The 22,792-nt window shown below is 36.4% G+C and overlaps 1 protein-coding gene across 1 annotated transcript in view; it reads left to right on the top strand.

Annotated features, from left to right (window-relative positions):
• The window catches only part of LOC123532245 (zinc metalloproteinase-disintegrin-like daborhagin-K), a 41,439-nt gene extending 19,713 nt beyond the window's left edge, over nucleotides 1-21,726 (top strand). The window contains exons 10-17 of the mRNA XM_053518521.1: nucleotides 14,480-14,585; nucleotides 16,069-16,236; nucleotides 17,079-17,211; nucleotides 17,534-17,653; nucleotides 19,053-19,107; nucleotides 19,647-19,790; nucleotides 20,298-20,390; nucleotides 21,211-21,726. Of these exons, the coding sequence (XP_053374496.1) occupies nucleotides 14,480-14,585; nucleotides 16,069-16,236; nucleotides 17,079-17,211; nucleotides 17,534-17,653; nucleotides 19,053-19,107; nucleotides 19,647-19,790; nucleotides 20,298-20,390; nucleotides 21,211-21,386 (995 nt within the window). The 3' untranslated portion in view covers nucleotides 21,387-21,726. The remainder of the gene's footprint in view (nucleotides 1-14,479; nucleotides 14,586-16,068; nucleotides 16,237-17,078; nucleotides 17,212-17,533; nucleotides 17,654-19,052; nucleotides 19,108-19,646; nucleotides 19,791-20,297; nucleotides 20,391-21,210) is intronic.
• Nucleotides 21,727-22,792: the final 1,066 nt, after the last annotated feature.

Raw genomic sequence — 22,792 nt, 5'->3', positions numbered from 1 at the left:
GAGTTATGAAAAGTATGGTGGAGAATTCAAGGACAAATATAAATGACATTAAAGTGAGGATAACTGTATATTCGTCCAGTTTTGATCATTGACATTCCTGCTGTTTATTAGTAACTTTTGTGAACAAGATTAGAATGTTGCTTTTGCACATATACACATTGATTGGACCTCTCAACCAAATTTCATACCTTATTTAGGGATTTTTAAGACAATACATTTTCAAAAGTTTGTTGAATGTGTTTTGATATTTAAGTGCATTGTAGTTCATGAATACCAAGTTAAAAATTAATAATGGCAACATTTCTAGGCCTTTATTGTAAGCCACTAGACTTCTGTAACGATAAATGTTTAATGTATTAAGGGGAATATACTCTTTTAGTTTTGTAATGTGGCATTCCTTGACCACCGTATCTTTTCTTATGCACTACTTTGTAAACAAACTAAATAATGTGTTTTAGCTCACATATGCAAAATGAAAAGCAAGACAGTGAACTTATTTCACATTCTTTCTTTAAATTAGAATCTGTAGGACATTGATAAATGTTTAGACAAAGTGAAGCACTATTATTTTCGCACCAAAAAGTCTTAATTGTTGACTTTGAATGTACACAAGAAGTCTTACGTAATTCAACAATAACTTTCTTGTTTCAGTTTTTCTCATTTTTATTTTAGTGAGCAATCCTTTGTTTACTTATAACAGTTGAAACAGTATTCATTTCATTTACCAAAACCTTGTACTTTCTTGCAGGTAAATTTTATAATACCCCACCCACTTTTTTCTAATTTCAAAGTATGCGTCCCCTTAATACATTCACTGTGTGTAAGTTCAGCACGTTATATTTTGATACATTCAGTGTGGGTAAGTTTGGCACGCTATATTCTTAATACATGCATTGTTGTTAAGCTGGTCACGCTACATGTATATAGACAATCTGAGTAGTTGAGCACGCTAAATTATCAATAGCGACACTGTAGGTAAGCTGATCATGCAAAAGTTTTAATAAAATCTGTCAAAAGATCCTTTGGTAGCAAAGAATGCAAGCAAGCAGAGTTAAAGCAAACTCGACTTGATTGATTGAGTCTGCTCATGAGAGGTTATGAAATGTGCAACACCTCTAACGCCCACTAACATCTATTGAATGAACTCCATGATCCCAAAGGACCAGAAAAAAACACATGTTAGTAATGTGGTTTACGCCCTTTATCATGCTGCAAATATGGCCAAATAAATAGCTTAAAATTGGTAGTAGGTGGTCTATGAATGTGCACATCAACTTCTGCATACCAAAATGTCCGTCAGAATATGTAGTTTTCAGAACTGCCTGATGCCAGTTTCTAGTCACTGGGCAAAGTCCTCAAATTCAAGATGGCCGCCAACATGGCCGCTGATACATGAAAATGATACCCAATGCATAAAATTGCAAAATAAAAGCATTTAACTGTTGTAAATTAATTTGAAGTTATTATAAAAATGTTAAATTTATAAATCTGCAAAATTATATGCATTTATTGATATGAAATACAACTTTCTGACACATTTGATACCAATTTTATATGGACTTAAATGTGATGAATACTATTTTCTTGAACATACGGTCAATATAATTTGTTTTGTATTCCTCTATTTACTGTTGTTCCTTACACAATGCAATCCCGTGTTGAACAAGTGATAATAAATTGTAATAATATTATTATTTTGTTAAAGGATACATTCAAATTATTGATAATATATATATTTATAAGTGGGTGGGGTAATTCAATATAGAACACAATGTATATCTAATAACAGTTAAAATAAAAAGTAAATTGATAATCATCTTCAGTTTTGTATACATCCTACTATAGTTTCATTATCAAAACAATGTATAAAGTACGAAATATATATTTAGACGAAACGTACCAAGTTTATTAAAAAAAAAAAAGGCCGCCAAGATGGCTGCCGCAATATTTTTGCTATGACTTATATTTAATACCGGCAGCAACACCTTTGAAGAATATGCTATAGCTTGTTGATTTCTTTGTGTTATAACAGTCGTACATATGTTGATTATTTAACTGTATTATGATTTATAGAGTAAACTGTAATTCTTTTTTTGATATTTATAGAATAAACGAAACAGAATATAGGTATATACATCCATACCAGATATAGGTTATAAATGTAAATATACATATACAAATATCTAATAAATGAATCTTTCCTCTACACCAAATACACAGTGAATAAACACTGCTTAATTAAATTACTTAGATCAAGGAAAACTTTCCCATACACCAAAGTTACAGGAAATAACGAAACTGTCCGCTCTTCTATTGGAAATACAGGGCCCGAGGTTTTTTGGCTGTGAGGGTCAAAACACCCGTTGTGCACGTTCCATTAATTTCTGCCACTGTGTGGGCAGTCATGTCCAACCAATGTGGGCTGCCAAATCTGGAAACACCATGGGACAAACTGCCCAACAAATGTGGGCCGCCAAATCTGAAAATCCCATAGGACAAAATGCCCAACAAATGTGGGCTGCCAAATCGGAAAACCCCATGGACAAAATGCCCAACAACTGTTGGCCGCCAAATCTGAAAACCCCATGGGACAAAATGTCCAACAAATGTTGGCGGCCAAATCTGGAAACCCCATAGGACAAAATGCCCAACAAATGTGGGCCGCCAAATCTGAAAACCCCATAGGACAAAATGCCCAACAAATGTGGGCTGCCAAATCGTTAAACCCCATTGACAAAATGCCCAACAAATGTGGGCTGCGAAATCTGAAAATCTCATGGGACAAAATGCCCAACAAATGTGGGCTGCCAAATCTGAAAACCCCCATAGGACAAAATACTGAGCATTCAACTCCAGCATTAACAAACTATCGGGAATTAATTATTTCCAGTCGGTGACCTGGTGAATACTCAAAATGGCCTGGACATTCCCTGCCAACCATGTGGTAAATGCAGGGAGAAATAGATCCTTGAGAACATACACTATACAAAATGGTAACCTCCCTGGTTTAATATCTTACATCATATAAAATTTACAAGGGTAATCTCCCCTTTGTTATACATCCTAAACTGACCAATCATAAAACAGGCAATTCATGTACATTATTTACAATTACAAGTGTAACCTCCCCTGTCTTATATATTCTGAATTGATCGGTTGTAAAATTTCACCTACATCATGTAAAATGTACAAGGGTACTCCCCCTGTGTACATCAAAATATAAATATAAAAACTAAGACTCCTACCCTGATCATCACGGAGGACACCCTACCTTATTTGAAATATTGCTTACTCTTGAAAAGTGACCCTCCGGTCAGACGGAGAATCACTCTTCTGCTTCAGTTCAGGGCAATCTCTTCTCAGGTGATCTCCCTGACAATTAAAGCATCTCCCTGGAGATCTAGGCAAAATACGATTTTCAGCCAATGACTTCCCCCACAATTAAAGTAGCCTCCCCCATTCCGACTAGGACTACCTGATCAACCCGGACAGTTTTCCCGAGACTTATTTCTTCCAGGACTATACGGAGAGGGAGACAATGATTGTTCAACTTTGGCGGTAAGCTCAGACATAGCTTTCAACAAATCTGTCTGCTGCTTAGTAGCGTTTTCTTGGTATTTAAGTTGGCTTTTGCTAGCAGTCTCCTGGACTTTAATCATACTGTTTAGTAACTCTGAGAGGGCATGTTGCGTTGGGGTTGGAGCGACTTTAGAACTATTAGTCGGACTTAAACTATCTGAGTCTGTACTGGAGGCAAGCCTCTCTGAACGTCTGGGAATTGACTTCCTATAGTAGCCCTAATATTTAGACATTCCTTATGCGGAGACAGATTGCCCTGTAATGCATTATGGCACTGTTGAAATTCCTTAGCACGTTCTAAGCACGAGCGTACTGAATTAGTTTGAGATGGATCATATGTTCAGCTGCACTTACGTCCCGCATTCCATAACAAAAACGGGTTACAGCCTGTTATTCTATCAATGACTGGTCAACGGATGAAAATGCCTCAGTGGCCAATTCTAACACCCTATCTGACCAATCGTCAAGGCTCTCATCCGGGCATTGTGTAGCAGACTGAAGTTGGACTAGATATCTTTCAGTGTGTGTGGGGGGAGGGGGTGTTAAATCCCCAAAATTCCGTTCCAATTTATAATTAGTTCTGCATAGGAGATGTTAGGCCTACGTCTGATTGAGTTTGAGAAGAACTCCCCTGCCTTCCCGGAAAGGTTCAATTCTATATGAAATTTTCTCTGTTCTTCCCCCACTTATTATAACGTGCATATGTTTCAAACTTATGACGGAAGGTTCGCCAACTTGAGGTGCCATCATATGGTGGCAGTTTTGGCAGCTTAAAGTCTCTTTTGGAATTTTATTTTGGTCTTGCAGAAGGTTGTGCGAGGGCAACCCCGTTTTGGTTCATAAACCGCACACCCGAGCTATTATAGTCTTGCAAACCAGAATTACTGGGGAGCACATAAGGCGCCTGCTGTTGAGTCCCCAATAGCCCCTGGGGGCCCAGGTTTCATGGTTCAAGATGGAACCATTGGTTGGTAAATTGGCTTGAGCCACAGCACTCACTTGATGTTCATAAGGGGTTGTATCTCTTGAATCCGAATATAACAGACCAGAACCTCCCCAAGGGTACATGAACTGAGCCGCAATCGACTCATGTACCCTAGGTAAGATCTGTGCCCTTGTGGCAGGCACTTGGAACGGTGCCCTAGCATGCATATTTGCATAAGCTGGGGTGCGGATCATGGGAGTAGCCACGGCATCAGGTGGCATTGAAGCAGCCATAGTGTATGGTGTCGAGGCCACTAAAGATACATTAGCGGGCATCTGCGCAAATTTCGTAGTCGTATGGTAAGATGGCAGTGCAGCAACTGTTTGGGATTGAGGCCAGACCGGACCCAGCTATACTGGTTGGAATGGATTGAACCCCAACGATACCCATTCCGGGTGCCAGGGGATGACACAAATGACTACCCCTGGGTTGTGCTACGCGAGAGGGAGCTTGTATATTTGTACTAACTGTGCCACTCATACAGTAGGGTGTTTGTGCAACAACATGGTCGCTAGCTCCATGTGGAAAGGATCGAACCACCGTTTGTTCCACCGGTGAGATGTGGTACAGGAGCCATAGCCGGTACATTTTTACTAATTCTAGGGGCCTGAACCCCGGTGTCAACCATAGGGTAGGGTGGTCAAACCAGAGCGTTCTGACAAGGTGGACGGATATTATTCCAAATGCAACTTGTGGGTTTTGGTGCAGAAACTGTTGCGGGTACATTTGTGTCAATAGGATGGGGATGATCGCCTGTGCTATCCATATGGTAGGGTGGTCTAGCAATAGCATTCTTACCCCCGTCAAGTGGACGGGATTGATCCCAAGTGCCACCTGTAGGATGTAGTGCGGGCACAGTTCCTGGCACATTTGAACCAGTTGTAGGGCCCTGCAGCCCTGCTCCTCCCCTATAATTGGGTGGTTGTACCAAAGTGGACTGTTTTATGTCGGGCGGACACCGCCTATTCCATATTTTAGCCTTAGATTGTTGTACCGTACCCAAAACTGGTATAGCTGTACCATGATGAGGGTCAAGTACCCCACTCCCACTCATAGGATAAAGCGGCATATACTTGGCACATTCCCCGGAACCACCCAAAAGATAATTTGACACAAAAGCTGATGAGGGCGTATTCGTACCAGGCGGAGATACTTGCCCCCCGGTACCACTACTAAGACACGGATGCGGGCGTATTTGTACCATGTGGAGGTACTTGTCCTCCGGTGCCACTACTAATAATACTTGGCACGGAAACCGATGTGGGCGCATTTGTACCAGCGGAGGTACTTGTCCCCCAGTACCTCTTGATGCCACAGTCAGAACTGGTTTATATATAGCAGGAGTCTGGCACAGTTTGCCAGTATAGAGGTTCGATGCTGCTTGACACGTCGGTTCAGACATACGGGAGGCGGGGGCTCGGCCCCTCTGAATATTCGCGTGATGCGATACCAAAGATGAACTCTTTTCATTAGTATTTGGATAAGGGGTATGATCCCTCGTGCCACCCGTAAGGTTCGAAGATGTATGCATTGCTGGATCAGACATACGGGAGGCGGGGGCTTGGCCCCTCTGAATATTCACGTGATGCGATCCCAAAGATGAACTCATTTCTATAGATATAAGTAAGCGTTTTATTTTTACAGAAACTACTTACGTCTTACAAGTAAGCTTTAAATCGCAAATACAGTGTATGTATGAGTTGTACGTATTTGATGTATACAAAGATACTCCATTAAAAAGTGCCTAGATAGCTTCCTGCATATGTTCTCAAAGACCTTCTTCAATTTAAGGCTTTTCTACATGTTGTTCTGCTATAATTACCTCATACTACAAAGTATGAGAAAACATATGCTTTCTTAAATAACAAATAAATAAAATTAAGATGTTGCTGTTTCAAAACCATGACTTACATGTAGATTACTTAAATCATATTGTGTCAGTTTGTATCAATCAATATGTGTTCAATGTATGTTTGTATGTTTTTTTTTTTAGAATTTAATAACATTCTAAAGGTTATTTATTTAAATCTTAAAAAAAGATGTCATTGCAGAGCAGTATTCCATATGTGACTGATATTATCATATCTCACAAGCTTACAACTGAACATAAAATGTCGAAGACATTATTACGTATGTAGTATATTAATCATTTTTACATTCTCTTTTTACAAGAAAATGACTAGCAAACAGTTAATAAGTTTAAATCAGTATTTTATGTAATTGCTAAAGAAATATTCTATTAAATGCTGTTTTAATCTTCGAATTTACATGTCAGCCTGTTTTAGTTACTTTTAGCAAACATATGTATACTTAAAGATAGAACCGTATCATAATGTGAAAATGATATATTTTCATCAATTACTGATTACCCACACAAATTATGTAACTTAGTTTTACTAATGTCGGTATATATGACACATTTTATTCATGTAATAGTTCGTTTTCACGTATTATTTCCGTCAAGAAAAAAACAATTTGCACATTAAACAAGGAGCTGCGTTCAATGAACGCTTGATGCCCCCGGTGACATCCTTGTCGATACAAAGCAACCTAAGTCCAAAACGAGGTCAAGTTCAAGGTCAGGTGATGTCTGAAGATGAGAAATGGTCACAGGTTACATCTGCGTTAGTATCAAGTCATTCTAGTTAGGGTATTGATGCTAGACGAAACGGTCCGATTTGGTTAACCTCGCACGGACGGACGGACGGACGGACGGACAGGACAATCACTATATGTCTCCCGCATCAGTAGATGCCGGGGGCATAAAAACCTGCACATTTACTTAATATGAATTTTAAAGTATTACACATATTTTATGTAAGTGTACATAGATTTACCCCACCCACTAAGCTGTTTACTTAGCCCTTGATTGCTGGATTAACAGATAATAATTTAATTAAAAGTTGTCATGTCAAATACTTATGATATAGTTAATGAAATTCTGAAAATTATAAAGCATAAAACTTGTAAAATATAATCAAGTAATTAAAAGTGGTAGAATTATTAAAAGAATGTATGTAAACAGCAATTTTTCTGATCATTTTGCATGCAAAATCCATCATATTTTGTAAGAATTTATTTCAATTTAGTTAAAGGTGAAATATACTATGTTTTAATCTATTCTGCAACAGAAACTAGTATAAGACTAGGACGATGCCTTTAAATTTGAAATATATTGTCCAGTCAATATGTATAGTATGATTTTTAATTTTCGGCGGCCATATTGGCGGCCATCTTGAATTTGAGCACTTTGCCCACCATTTGCATTCTGGCATCAACTGGTTTTGGAAACTTAAGACTCTTACAAACATTTTGATATATAGTTTGCGATGTGCACATTCGTAGACCACCTACCCCCCATTGAAGTGAACTCGTTTGCGACAGTATTAGATAAATTGCTATAGTCTTAATACTGACACTGTACGTAAGTTTTTAATACAAACATTTAGCGTTTGTTGGTAATTATGAAAGCTGTAGGTAAGCTGGTCATGCTTTATCGACAGTAGGTAAATAATTGTACTGTGGCTGATTTAGGACATGTTGTTGGCGTGGGCGCGGCATTTGTAGCATATTGTATTGTGCCGTCCTGGCGCGGCATTTGTAGCATATTGTATTGTGCCGTCCTGGCGCGGCATTTGTAGCATATTATATTGTGCCATCCTGGCGCGTGCGCAAACGAGCCATCACGAAATTTTGAAATTTTGGTGTATCGTTTTGGAACGCACGCCAACGCGACAAAACGAAACTAACAACTGGACATAATGAAATATAGAACGTTACATAAAAACATGGAACGCGACAGAGCAAAACATTTTAGTTCGTGTAAGAGAGCGCACCATCAACAAAGATTTCGTTTTTGTCTTGTCAGCGCGCGCCAAACCAAAATCAACTGTTTAGTTTTGTCGCACTGGCGTGCATGCGGCTATGTAACACATTTCATTTTATCGTCCTGGGGCGCGAACTACTTAAACAATGAACTGTTTCTTTTCGTTTTGGCGCTCCCGCCAACATGCACAAACGAAATCTTTGCTAATGGCACGCACGCGAACCAACGAAACATTTCATTGCGTCTTGACGTGTGCGCCAACACGAGCTTCTGTTAATGACATACACGCCAGCACAACATAAAACGCTTCGTTCTGTCACATTCTGTGTTTTGTTATGTCACGGTGTTACTTTCGTTGCGTCGCATTAGCACGCGTCAAAACGACACACAAAAGTTTTGTAACGTCATGTTAGCGCACACACCATATTCTTAAAACATACATTAAAAGGAGGTTGGTGACGCTATATTTTCAATACATACATTGCTTCACACTATATTCTAAATACTGATATTGTAAGCGATTTGGTATCGCCATATACTCAATACAGACGTTGCTTTACACTACATTCTCAATAAGGACATAGTAAGTAAGTTGGTTCGCTATATTCTAAAAAAAATATTTTAAGTAAGTTGGTCAGGCTATCAATACGGAAATTGTAAGCGAGATTGTCACGTCATATGTTCAACAAAATCATTGTTTTGTATGACGTACCATTTGGGTCAAAAGTCTGAAATCGCTCGAGCGGGTCCATAATACATGGTAAGCGTGTAAATTTACACGCTCACCGTGTAAATTTATACGTTAAGCGTGTTTTTTACACGGTTAGCGTATAAAATAAACGATAAACGCGCAAATTTACACGCTTACCGTGTAAATTTACACGCTCAACGTGTATTTTCGTTGACCCGATTCCTAATTTAGAATTCGAGCGAATAGACCAATCAAAATTTAGCCTAGTTTAGAACTGCAAAAATGACTGCATTCACAGCGGACCAGTAGTATGGTCGTCTTCTGTATCAATATGAAAAGAATGCATACAGCAGTAGTTTCTTAAACGAGTGTATATTATTAAATGGGAAATAATTTACAACTAAAAACAAATGGAGAATAATTTCATTGAAGAAATTGATAATATTTATTTCCGGGTAGCCAACGACCGGCTGCGCGAAGTCCCAGTTATGTATATGATGCGTACCTGTAACTAACAAACTTACACTGAAATGGATAATAATTTATAACTACAGCGAAATGGAGAATTATTTCATTGGCGAAATGGATAATATTTATTTCTGGGTAGCCAACGACTGGCTACGCGAAGTCCCGGTTATTTATTTGATGCGTAACTGTTACTAACAAACTTAAATAAAATTGATAATAATTTATAACTACAACGAAATGGAGAATAATTTCATTGACGAAATGGATAATATTTATTTCTGGGTAGCCGACGACCGGCCGCGCGAACATCCTGTAATATTTATCATGCGTACCTGTAACTAGCAAAGCTATTACTGAAATGAATAATAATTTATAACTAAAACGAAATAGAGAATAACTTCATTCACGAAATGGATAATATTTATTTCTGGGTAGCCGGCAACCGGCCGCGCGAAGCCTAGAAAATGTATATTATGCGTTTAGGTTTTTTTTTTGTTTGGTCCCCCCCCCCCCCCGAGTTAAATCATATTTTATTGCTTATTACTGTTTACATTTATACTAACAAACATCAAAAATGTACATGTACAGCCAAGAAAATAAACAAATAGGTCGGGCCACAAGTACATGCCACTAACAAACTTATTACTAAAATGGATAATAAATACAACGAAATAGAAAATATTATTTCATAGCCGAAATGGCTAAAATTTGTATTACCTAAATGGAAAATAATTATATATGGAACATTTAAAGATCAATTATTTATACCAAAGTATTTGTCTTATTTCCTTGCTCGACCTCGCAGAACTTACAACCTGCCGCAATAAGCTTGCATGATACTTGTAATATAATAAAAATGTTGAAAATGAAATATTCAATTAAGTCCAGCCTTTCATATTGTATCCACTTATACTAAAGTGAGGATGAATTCATTCCGTATTCAAAAATAGTAATCATCTTAAAATTGTTATCATTTCTATTGATTCTTCGAATTGCAAGTTTTTATTGAAAATATGAAATGGCAGCGGTCAGATTTAAGAGAGAGAGAGGAGGGGGGGGGGGGGGGGGGGGTGGGGGTCATGTAGCAGCAGGGAAGAGTGTTCTAGACTTGAAATCTTGTTCTATTTTTTGCGGAATTCAGCTTTATCATAATTATTCTATTAAATTACGGATAATGACTTTGCGCACGATACAGTTTCAATATGAAAATGATCCAGCATGTAAATTAAAAAATAGAAAATTATAGATTTATATTAGCAGGAAGGTCTAATGCGTATCAGTTGTTCCAGATATTAGGTATTTCCCATCAGTAGTAGTTTAAGTCCTTGATTCATATCTAACGAATTTACATTTTTTTTGTTACTGCACGTTCATCGTTTTAAAAATAAATGTCCATTAAATTTCCAAATATATTCTTACAGATTTTAGAATACTAGATATCCTGTGAAATTTTTATTTTCGTTTCACAAGACAGCTCCGCCACGTGATATATTAATCCGTGCTCGTTCTTATATAGTGGCATTGATGACCGAAGGCATTAAATTGTATCATATCAAAGCCATCTTATATGCTTCAGTAAATTTTATGATCCGCTCTAATTAGTGAACCTCGAAAGGATTTCCTGTTCTGATAACCTAGGTGACATATGTTTTATCATGTCATTTTGCAGAAAAGTTACGTAATGATTTCCGGTAGATCACTTAAAACAGCAACTTCAGTGACATGGAGCCGCTCGATTCCCCCACCCCTCCCCAATTATGTACATGTCATTAAAGTCGGAGAAAAATAAATACTATTATTATTTATATATATATTATTTGAAGTTGTAGAAAAATAGATATATGATAACAAATGACATTTTAAAAAGTAAAGTACAAGTTTTATATGTGTATGATGTGTGGAATTAGACTTGAAATGCTTGTTCTTTTCTGACGAAAATAAGAATAAAGCAGGCTTTTCAGGTAAGATATAATAAGAAATATACATGTCTTTAATCAAAGCATATATACAGTAGAATAAATTACTTGACTGAAATCATCTTTACAGTGGCAAAACATTTCGTAATATAATGAAAATATTATTAGTAATATATAATAATAAGTATATAATAGTAATAATTCAATCATAAACTTTATAAATATCTTCCTTTGTAACATGAATTTTGATTGGCTAATTTATTTAAAAGTGTAACTCAAGCGAGCGATACGCGCTAAGCGTATAAATTTGTACGCTAAGCGTATATTTTACCCGGTAAACGCATAAAAATACACGGTGAGCGTGTACTTTTATAGATCTACCGATTGAAATACACGGTAAGCGTGTAAATTTACACGCTAACCGTGTATTATGGTATCGCTCGAGCGATTTCAGACTTTTGACCCAAACGGTACGCCATAGTTTTGAGCTATATTCTCAACAGAGACATTGTAAGGAAGTTGGTCGCGCTATATTCTGGAAAACAGATGATTTAAGTTGATCAAACTTGTCCTCAATACGGATATTGTAAGTGAGTTGGTCACACCATGTACCCGTTACAGACATTGTTTCTTGCTATGTTCTGAGTAAAATCGTTGTACGTAATTTGATAACGCTTTATTCTCATAACAGGTATTTTAAATCATATTCTCTACACAGATGTTTCACGCTATATTTTCAATACATACATTGTCAGTTTGTTACGTTATACTCTCAATATAGTTACTGAACGTTGGTCACACTATAATTTGCATTACGCTATGTTCTCAATCCAGATATTGTAAGCGAGTTGACCTGGCTATATACGCAATACAGACATTATTTCGCGCTATATACTCAATCCAAATATTGTAAATGAATTGGTCTGGCTATATAGACAATGCAGACATTGTCGCACGCATTTCTCTCAATCCAGATATTGTACGCGAGTTATTCTAGCTATATACATAATATCGACATTGTTTTGCGCTAAATACTGAATCCAAATATTGTAAACGAATTGGTCTGGCTATATACAAAATACAGACATTGTATCACGCATTATTCTCAATCCAGATATTGTAAGCGAATCGGTCTGGCTTTATACACAATACAGACATTGTTTCACACTACTTTCTCAATCCAGATATTGTAAGCGAGTTGTTCTAGCTATATACACACTACAGACATTGTGTCACACTAAATCGTCCATACAGATATTGTACGCGAATTGGTCTAGCTATATACTCAACACAGACATTGCATCACGCATTATTCTCAATCCAGATACTGTACGCGAGTTGTTATAGCTATATACACAATATCGACATTGTTTCACGCTATATTCTCAATCCAGATATTGTAAGCGAGTTGGTATGGCTATATACAGAACTCAGATAATGTTTCCACGAATTATTCTCAATCCAAATATTGTAAGCAAGTTGGTCTAGCTGTATACACTATACAGACAATGTTTCACGCTATACTCTCAATCCGGATATTATAAGCGAGTTGGTCTAGTTATATACACACTTTTGACATTGTATCACGCTATGTCCTCAATCCAAATATTGTAAGCAAGTTGGTCTAACTATATACACAATACAGACATTGTTTCACGCAATGTTCTCAATCCAGATATTGTAAGCGAGTTGGTCTAACTATATACACAATACAGACATTGTATCACGCATTATTCTCAATCCAGATATTGTAAGCGAGTTGGTCTAACTATATACACAATACAGACATTGTTTCACGCATTATTCTCAATCCAGATATTGTAAGCGAGTTGGTCTAACTATATACACAATACAGACATTGTTTCAAGCTATGTTGTCAATCCAGATATTGTAAGCAGATTGGTCTAAACAGTCTCCTAACTATTGTTAGGTGTCAAAAGATCACAAAAAAGTCAAAGATAAAAGGTAGCTGAGTTTGCGAAAATTCCGGATTTGCAAACTAAATCCGGAGACTGTTTCTAGCTATATACTCAATACAGACATTGTATCACGCATTATCATCAGTCTCAATCCAGATACAAAATACAGACATTGTATCACGCATTATTCTCAATCCAGATATTGAACGCAAGTTGATCCAGCTATATACACAATATAGACATTGTTTCGCGCTAAATACTGAATACAAATATTGTAAACGAATTGGTCTAGCTACTAGTATATACACAATACAGACATTGTATCACGCATTATTCTCAATCCAGATATTGTTAGCGAATTGGTCTGGCTATATACACACTACAGACATTGTTTCACGCTATATTCTCAATCCAGATATTGTAAGCGAATCGGTCTAACAGACATTGTATCACGCATTATTTTCAATCCAGATATTGTAAGCGAGTTGGTCTGGCTATATACACAATACAGACATTGTATCACGCATTATTCTCAATCCAGATATTGTAAGCGAGTTGGTCTAGCTATATACACAATACAGACATTGTTTCACGCTATATTCTCAATCCAGATATTGTAAGCGAATTGGTCTAGCTATATACTCAATACAGACATTGTATCACGCCTTATTCTCATTTCAAATATTGTGAGCGAGTTGGTCTAGCTATATACACACTACAGACATTGTTTCACGCTATGCTGTCAATCCAGATATTGTACGCGAATTGGTCTAGCTATATACATGATACAGTCATTGTGTTATGTATTATTCTCAATTCGGATATTGTAAGCGAATAAGTCTAGCTATATACACAATACATACAATGTTTCACGCTGTGTTCTCAATACTGATATTGTAAGCGCATTGACCTGGCTATATACACAATACAGACATTGTATCACGCATTATTCTGAATCCGGATATTGTGGCGAGTTGGTCTAGCTATATACACACTACAGACAGTGTTTCACCCTATATTCTCAATCCGGATATTGTAAGCGAATTGGTGTAGCTATATACACAATACTGACAATGTTTTAATTTGTATTCACAGGCATTTCGTCTGTAGGAGATATCTGTCTAGCAAAAAGACAGTCTGTGATAGAAGACAAATTTGGCGAGGATGTATCTCTGACAGCTGCCCATGAACTAGGACACAAGTAAATCTAGCAATTTTAAATCTAGCACATCTTGTTCTTTCAAATAATGAAATCTTCATAATGTAATTTAATTTCTATGAAAATATAACTTCATGGAAAAAAAAAAAGTTTAAAAAGATTTGTATACAGATGCAAACCTAATACATTCTCTGTACGTACGTCAATGTTATCGGCGGGGATAAGTATTGTAAATGAAGTCACATTATTTCATTCCATTACTGTGCTAAAAGGACAGTTATCTGTAAAACACTACAAAACGTATCAGTCTTTTTTTGAAAATCACACGGTACCTTGGACAAAGAAAATAACACCATGTTTCCAATGAAGACGATAACATCATTTATTCTATATCTATTTTATCTATCCAATCGTGAACGTTCATTTGCAACACGTGACCGTACAATATATTACCTTACTGGACGCAGGTCCGTACAATAGACCTGTAATGTTTTCCGTAATTGGACGTATTTGGTCCCATGTTAAACATACGATAAAGCCCAAAACACGTGAAAATGTTCCGAATGTAAATCGGATGATTACAGAAGTATGCGCTCTATGTACAGAGTTTGATTATGCGTCTTGAAATCAGAAAAGGCAGAAATACAATATTCAGTGAATCATTTTTGATTTAAACTAAAATAAAATAGATAGAATAAAAAGGTTATTTAACATTGTACTGTACAATACGAGATATATTTGTACTTTTATCCAGCTGGGAAAACCATATTGGACTCGCCTATCGGCTCGTCCAGTATGGTTTTCTCAGCTGGGTACTCGTCCAAATATATCTCCGTATTGTACGGAACAATATTAAATAACGTAATAGTATTTCATAAGTACTACGACTTTATGTTCTGATGGGGCAATACATTCCTGTTTCTCATATTGACAATTATTTCATGTTTTCTATTGAGAAAATAACTCCATTCTTTCTATGAGGTCGGAAGCTATATCTTTCTCATAATGAAAGCAACTATGTTTTCCGTTCTTCCCATAAACTATCTATAAGGACAATAATTCAAGTTTCCCGTGAGAACAATATATTTATGGATTACGAGGACAACGTATTATGCTTCCCAAGATGACAATATCAATGTGCTTCCCACGAGGCAATATCTTTTCGTACTCCGTACGGACAATATATTTGTGCTTCCCATGAGCACACTATCTCTACACTTCCAACGAGGACACTATCTTCATGCTTTTCCAGAGGATTGTCTTAATGCTTCCCAAAAGGACAACATCTTCATGCTTCCCATGAGGCAATATGTTCGTGTTTCTAATTAGCATGACATCTTTATGCTTACATTGAAGACAATATCGTTATTTTTCACGTACAGATTCTCAAGGACAATCATTTGTATAACCTGCCAGGTAATCCATTTAAGAGAAGGAGTAAATTGTGCACCATTTCAGACCAGTCTCTTTGTAATAATACTGACATGAATTGTATATACATTGTTTACATGTATTTCGTTTGAAGCCTTGGAGCAGATCATGACGGGAAACATGGGTTCTGTCTGGAAGAAGACGGTTACATTATGTCACCAGTGATTAGACATGACAAGCCATCGCGCCGTAACCACTGGAAATTTTCAGCATGTTCACAATACTACTTCTTCAGAAACATCAATGATCTGAATAGACTAGGGTAAATCATATTAATTATTATATTTTCATACTTTATATAGCACAAGACTGTTTGAGGTTTGACCTCACACCGACACATTTAAGAGTGTTTGGAGACTCTCTTGCTTTAATGTCGGAGAAGAATCCAAGTGATATCTCTATGTAGCGTTTCAGACATGAATGATTTCTTCCTGCAACCACCGACCTTATTCAAGCCACGTTGGTCTCACGGAAAAAGGATTTTTGACGATCCTCCATAACGGATTTCTGAGCAAAATGTCTTGCATTTTCAGGACGAGCTATGTCATTTGCCGTCATCGGAAACGAGAGAAGGTTGGCATTTTTCCGAGTAAATTTGTGCGTTCAATATTTTACTAAGTTTTAAATATCAAGCGTTATTTTGGCTCGCTCAATTAAACGTCTTTTCGTTGAATTATGTAATAAGGAAAATGGACCTTAAGTTATTTTCCTTTAAATGTCACAATTTCATCACTGCCACGGATTCTGTGTACAGATTTATTACTTAGAAATATGGGTAAAATAGAAATTTCCGTTACGGAACAGAGGTCTGTGATACATGTGTCAGTAAATAAATGCATTTCAGTTATCAACAGGTCGTTACTAGTTTGAGGTTACATGTAACCGTTTTAAAGGTGTCTACATCCAACGTCAACGCTGACGGCGTCAGCACATTGATGCAATATCACTCAGTACATCATTACAGCGAACTTATCTTTAAACATCTCTTTATTTCATTATTAAGTTTCAGACGTGTCGTTATGTTTCAGACGTGTCATATTGTTTCAGACGTGTCATATGGTTTCAGACGTGTCATATTGTTTCTGATGTGTCATATTGTTTCAGGCTTAACTGCATGTCTACACGGGGAAATAATATCAATCTGTTGTCAGAATACAATAACAAACTTCCGGGACAAATATATGGTCCGGACGAACAATGTGAATACATGTATGGGAAAGGCTCATATCTATTTCGTGTATGTACATATATATTCTAACTTTTGTTTGTACTTAAACACACTATATGTAGTCTGGCTTCATAAAATATTCTGAGATGTACATGTATAAAAGGTGGCAACCATTCTCTAAAATAAGATAATAGAAGTGACAGAGTTTATAGCTCTATTTCACATAGTCAAGCATAATATCTACTGACACTTAGACAAAAATGCGACTATATCTTATTGGTACTTAGATCAAGACCAACCCGTTATCATAATTCCTATATTCTCGAAATCTGCTGTGAAATATATAAGAACACATTTTATAACTAAAACAGTTCTGATTCCTGTGTTTTAGTACGGATACAAACTGAACTACACGAGTATATGTTCCACTTTGAGATGTGTCGATCCGGATGAAAAAGGTTATCACTTTATTACCGACACTATGGAAGGAACACCGTGCGGAAAGGGAAAGGTTGGTTTCGTATACGTGCCGTGTACTCCTGCTTAGATTAAATTTCTTGCATACTGGATGTTACCAAATTATAGAATTAATAAAGCATAACGAAAGACTTTTGTTGTAGCACTCTTTCTTACAGTAGTGATCGGGGTCGGGTAGTTCTGGTCATGAGACTATTGATGACTAATTGTTCCAGTCTCTTGTATCACTATGTACATAGCAGAATAGTATCTGAAGTCATCAAACAGACGTAACATTATTTTGTCTATGTTATAATTTGTTTTGGCGGGATTTACCAGTTGTTATTTTGGCGTGATTTACCAGTTGTTATTTACGATAAAAGAACTTGACAGTAATTACCCACTTCCGAGGTAAGAAAATTTCAGTGCGATTTATGATCAAAATTCTGATATCTTATTGTTGACACTGTCTGCAGATTTCTTCTTGTTATATATACGTATAGACATAGGCAAACATGTTGTAATGTTCTAGAATGTATATTTCACACTTTAAAAGACTGGACAGAAGAGCTCATGTCAATGAACATGCGAAGTCATTAACGACCAGACGTATGCTAGAAGATGTAAATATCGCCCAAAATGAATAAATGATTGTCAAGTATTCAACAAATCTAGATTGAAGTATTCATTGCTGAATATACGATGGATATTGTGAACGCTCTAGCATGGGTCCATTGAAAGGTGTGTGATTATCCTATGTACTTGTGTACCTCTGAAAGTTTAGGGCATATATCCGCAGAATGTTGTCCAGATATTTTACTCATTATATCAAGATTCAAATTAATCGCAAGTACATAGTTTGTGTAATTTTCGCTATGAATGTTGCAATCTAACTGGATGAAAATTAAATGAAAGAGGTTCAGAAATATGAGCTGTTGACACCTACTTGGCCACTTGTCAAATTGAATCCATCCGGATTTATCTGCGAAACGAGCCAATAGTCCATTCTTTCTTTGCCATGCCAACTGAGCGGTGGTTATGCTGAGCTTATGTCAATAATTGAAATTTATTTCTGATGTAATGTAAACACTTTTTGAATGGCTTGTCGGTCAAAACTGCTAGCCGTCACTAGAGAAAACATCTGGGAAAGCTATGGCCACTGTGTAAATGTATTACTTACTGCAAATGATAATATTTCTTTCTTTTGCATGCACTGAAGCTGACAGTTCCTGTTCCGATGTGCAGCACTAATGACTACGAATTATTTCAGCTCTGGCTGAATTGGACTTTTCTTTTTGGTTGTGTGTGTGTGTGGGGGGGGGGGGGGGGGGGGGGGTTGTAAAATAACTTATTTTGAATCCAGAAATGTATCATAAAGAGCGAGGGATACTAGATGTATAAAAGTAGATCTATTCGATTGTTATACATAAACATCTATATGGTTGTTATTACAGCTGTGTCATGGCGGGTATTGTGTGGAAGATGCGAGAGCTAGTACCGACATCAAAGGTTGGTCCCTTCTCATATATATTTTCTCCGTCATATATAATAATAATGCAAACAATCACTGAAATAGTTCCCTTTCGCATGTAATCTCCCCTATAAAAGGACTAGTCCATGTGTTATAATTACATTCCGTTTTACTGAACTTTTTTAATGTATTTTTTTTTTAAATTATGAATTATAATTCATGTAATAATAGCTGAGATATACTATATTACTACACTGTATATTCAATAAACATCTGCTGAACAGGGATTATGTCAGTTTATGTTAATAAAACTAGGCGTAAAATTATTATGTATAGTTTATTAAGAGTAACATATTTCATCGCATACTGTTTCCATATATGCACGTATTAATGTGTTGAAACAACAGGATCAATTCGGAAGTTAACGTTCCAGACCAAGCATAAGATATACAAATGCTAACCACCTTTTACAGAAGTTACAGACTAGGTAAAAGGTGTTTTGGCTATATATGCGAACCTTTTGGCACTGAATGTATTATACTAGGCACTGAATGTATTATTATACTATATCTTATAGATGAATGTCCATTTGGAGACTCTCCGGAAATATACCCAGGTTCTAGGACAAAATGTTCGGACATCCTATATGAACCACAATGGGACGCGTACATTAACTGCCAAAGCAATAGGTACCCGTGTTGTGAGACCTGCTCCAATCTTTGTAAGTCAAAGTCGGTCAGAACGTTCTTATAAGGTTTTGTATCGTGCTGTTTGCGGCAGACAGTGTTATTTTTTCAAATAAAGTTTTGAAACGGCCATATTGCATTTTCTTTAAAAAAAAATGATTTGAAAATGATAACTTTCCTGGTCTTGTTAAAAGTTCGCAACACCGTTGTCTGAGACCGCCTAACAAATAACATGTGCGATTTGTATTAAAAAAATACTCTAAAACAGTAGCAACAGTATGTACCTTTATTTTTTTTTTGTATAAATGGATACTTTAAGGCAATATCTATTTTAAGGGGTATTTGTCTAAGACTGAATGGGATATCAATTAGGTTATGTGATAGTGTAAATTGTATTTGGGTTTTGTTATTGTTCAGAAGGCCACACATAAAATTGAGATATATCATTTGTACTTTGTACTGGTCTATATCTTCATGTGCTACCTTCTATGAATAAAGATATTATCACTATTATTTTTATTATTATAATTGTTTTATTGCAGCTTTTCTTCCTGCAATGCCAACAAGCACAACAAAAAATAAACAAGGAACAAGCACGACAATGGATCAGATAGGAAGCCTTCAGCCTTTAGTTGGTAATTATACATATAAAAGTAGTTGCGGAGTTATTTGATAAAAACGGACAATGTTCTAGCGCAGCAAGAAATAAACTTGAAAAGAAAACAACAACAACAACAACAACAACAACAACAAATAATTCAAAATATGTTTTATAGTTATAACGTGGATAGTTCCTGCTGCATAAACATAAATCATTTAATAATAGTAAGCTATTTGTGTGCCCCTCCCCCCACCCATTCTTTAGGGTTTGTGGGGACTCTAATTAGTTTAGAAACAGAATTTCCATCACAAAATAAAGGTCAAGTCATAATACTTTTGGTTAGTATATAATTGACTAAAGGTATCAGACAAACAACCCACTCGATTATTAAAACATGTTCGCCAATAGACAAGTGACTACGACAGAAAACGGCGATTGGCAAACAAAACTAGTACAGATCTTTCAACCGTTGTGTGGTTGCTTAGGGTGGCGGTTGGGGCAGAGTGGATGTAATAAGTAGAGCTGATTTTTGTGTGGGGGAGTGGGATGGGGGTTAATGGTATAATGGACATTAAAAACAATATGGGGATAAGATGTATGTTGGTGTGAGAAATGTAAAAAGGAATTGTTGTCTTTTGGCGGGGGTATGGGGTTATGGGTATTAGTAAACATTATAACTTATTTTTAAGAGTTTAATAAACTTTCTTGGTGTCTGACCCTTAAAAAAATGGTGTCTGCTCTTTTTCAAGATCAAATCGACACCGACACCAACGTCGGACCAAATACATTAAACCTTCTTGGTCTTCAAATAATCGATTTAAATATAGTAACTTCACTTTCGTCTCTGTCTTCAGGTGAATGTATTACAAGTTGTAAAGGTGTAAGAGATGGAGAGTACCAGTCATGTAGAGGTTGTCACGTGTATGCCTCTTGCTATGATAACGTACTTATGGATGGAAGACCATGTCAGCTCAACCTTTTTTGGTCAGATGACTTGAAAAGATGTGAATATTCTTCAAACACATGTTGAATGTTACAGTAATTATGTTACAACATTATACAAAGACATTTAATTCAGATATCAAACGGCAACGCTACTTCAAGAGTATGACTATATCTACAAACATGGAACTTTTACTCCACTCTAACAGTAAGATTATATATCGGACATAAAACTTCTACGCCATAAATGTTAGACATCTTCGTCACTTCAACAGTATGACTATATAAACTGACATGAAACTTCTACGCAACGCATGTTAGACTTCTTCTTCACTTAGAAATTTGATTAACAATACAGTTTAAAATGGTTAAACAGTAAAATGTAGTATTAAAGTTTTTTATTGAAGTGCACCGAAGATTTGTTTACATTTTCCTTAACAGCATTATATTGAACATTGACAAATAATGCTAGTACAGAATACCAGGTCGTACCGTAATGTCAAAATAGTTTATTTGGATACGTACGGACAAGCACTCAACACATTTTGGTTACAATGATAACTGTATTCTTATCAGCCTTCGATATGATGACGACACTCCACACTCACTCATAAGGTTTTTGGTAATTTCTGTCTAATAGTGATAATAAACTAATGGACCATCTAGGTGAGCGTTTCGACGTTCGGGCTCTTGTACATTGTTTAGAGAAGCTCTGCTCGTTAATGCTCCAGCTACAGTGTCATTGCGATTTAATAAAATAATAAATCTTACATTTTTTATTACGATAAGTCCGGTAATAAAACACGCACTATAATAAAGCTTGTGTTTTATTTTTGCGTTAGACGGCACTGATGAAGCTTTTCTATTCTTAACTATTCTTAACAATGAAGTCCCCTACAACAATCACTTGTCGCACTCCTGCAAATATGAAAAAAAGGTTAAATACTTGTGAAACGCATGAAAATCAAAATCAGATTTAAATACAGAGAATTGAACACAAGTGTAGATATGATAAATGGAATTAAACAAGAAAGTAGATTTAAAAAGTAATTGGTCATCTATCAAATGACAAAATGAACAAATCATATAAAATATTGACAGTAGTTTCTAATTGCAAAATATTGATAATAAATATAAAGACCCTAGTTATGCCGACATTTGCATATGAGCCGCGTCATGTGAAAACCAACATAGTGGGTTTGCGACTAGCATGGATCCAGACCAGCCTGCGCAAATACGCAATCTGGTCAGAATCCATGCTGTTTGCTTTCAAAGCCTATTGCAATTAGGGAAACCGTAAGCGAACAGCATGGATCCTGACCAGACTGCGCGGTTGCGCAGGCTGGTCTGGATCCATGACGGTCGCAAACACACTATGTTAGTTTTCTCATGGCGCGGCTCATATCTATTCTCTCCGGTTAAAACATCTGACCGACGATAGAAAAGTTTCTCTATTAGGACGAAACGCATAACAAGAAATCTTAGAAGTCTTGA

This window comes from Mercenaria mercenaria, chromosome 11 (genome assembly GCF_021730395.1).
Source record: "Mercenaria mercenaria strain notata chromosome 11, MADL_Memer_1, whole genome shotgun sequence".
Lineage (NCBI taxonomy): Eukaryota > Metazoa > Mollusca > Bivalvia > Venerida > Veneridae > Mercenaria > Mercenaria mercenaria.
Note: the sequence above shows the minus strand (reverse complement) of the source record. Positions and strands in the feature narration are given on the sequence as shown.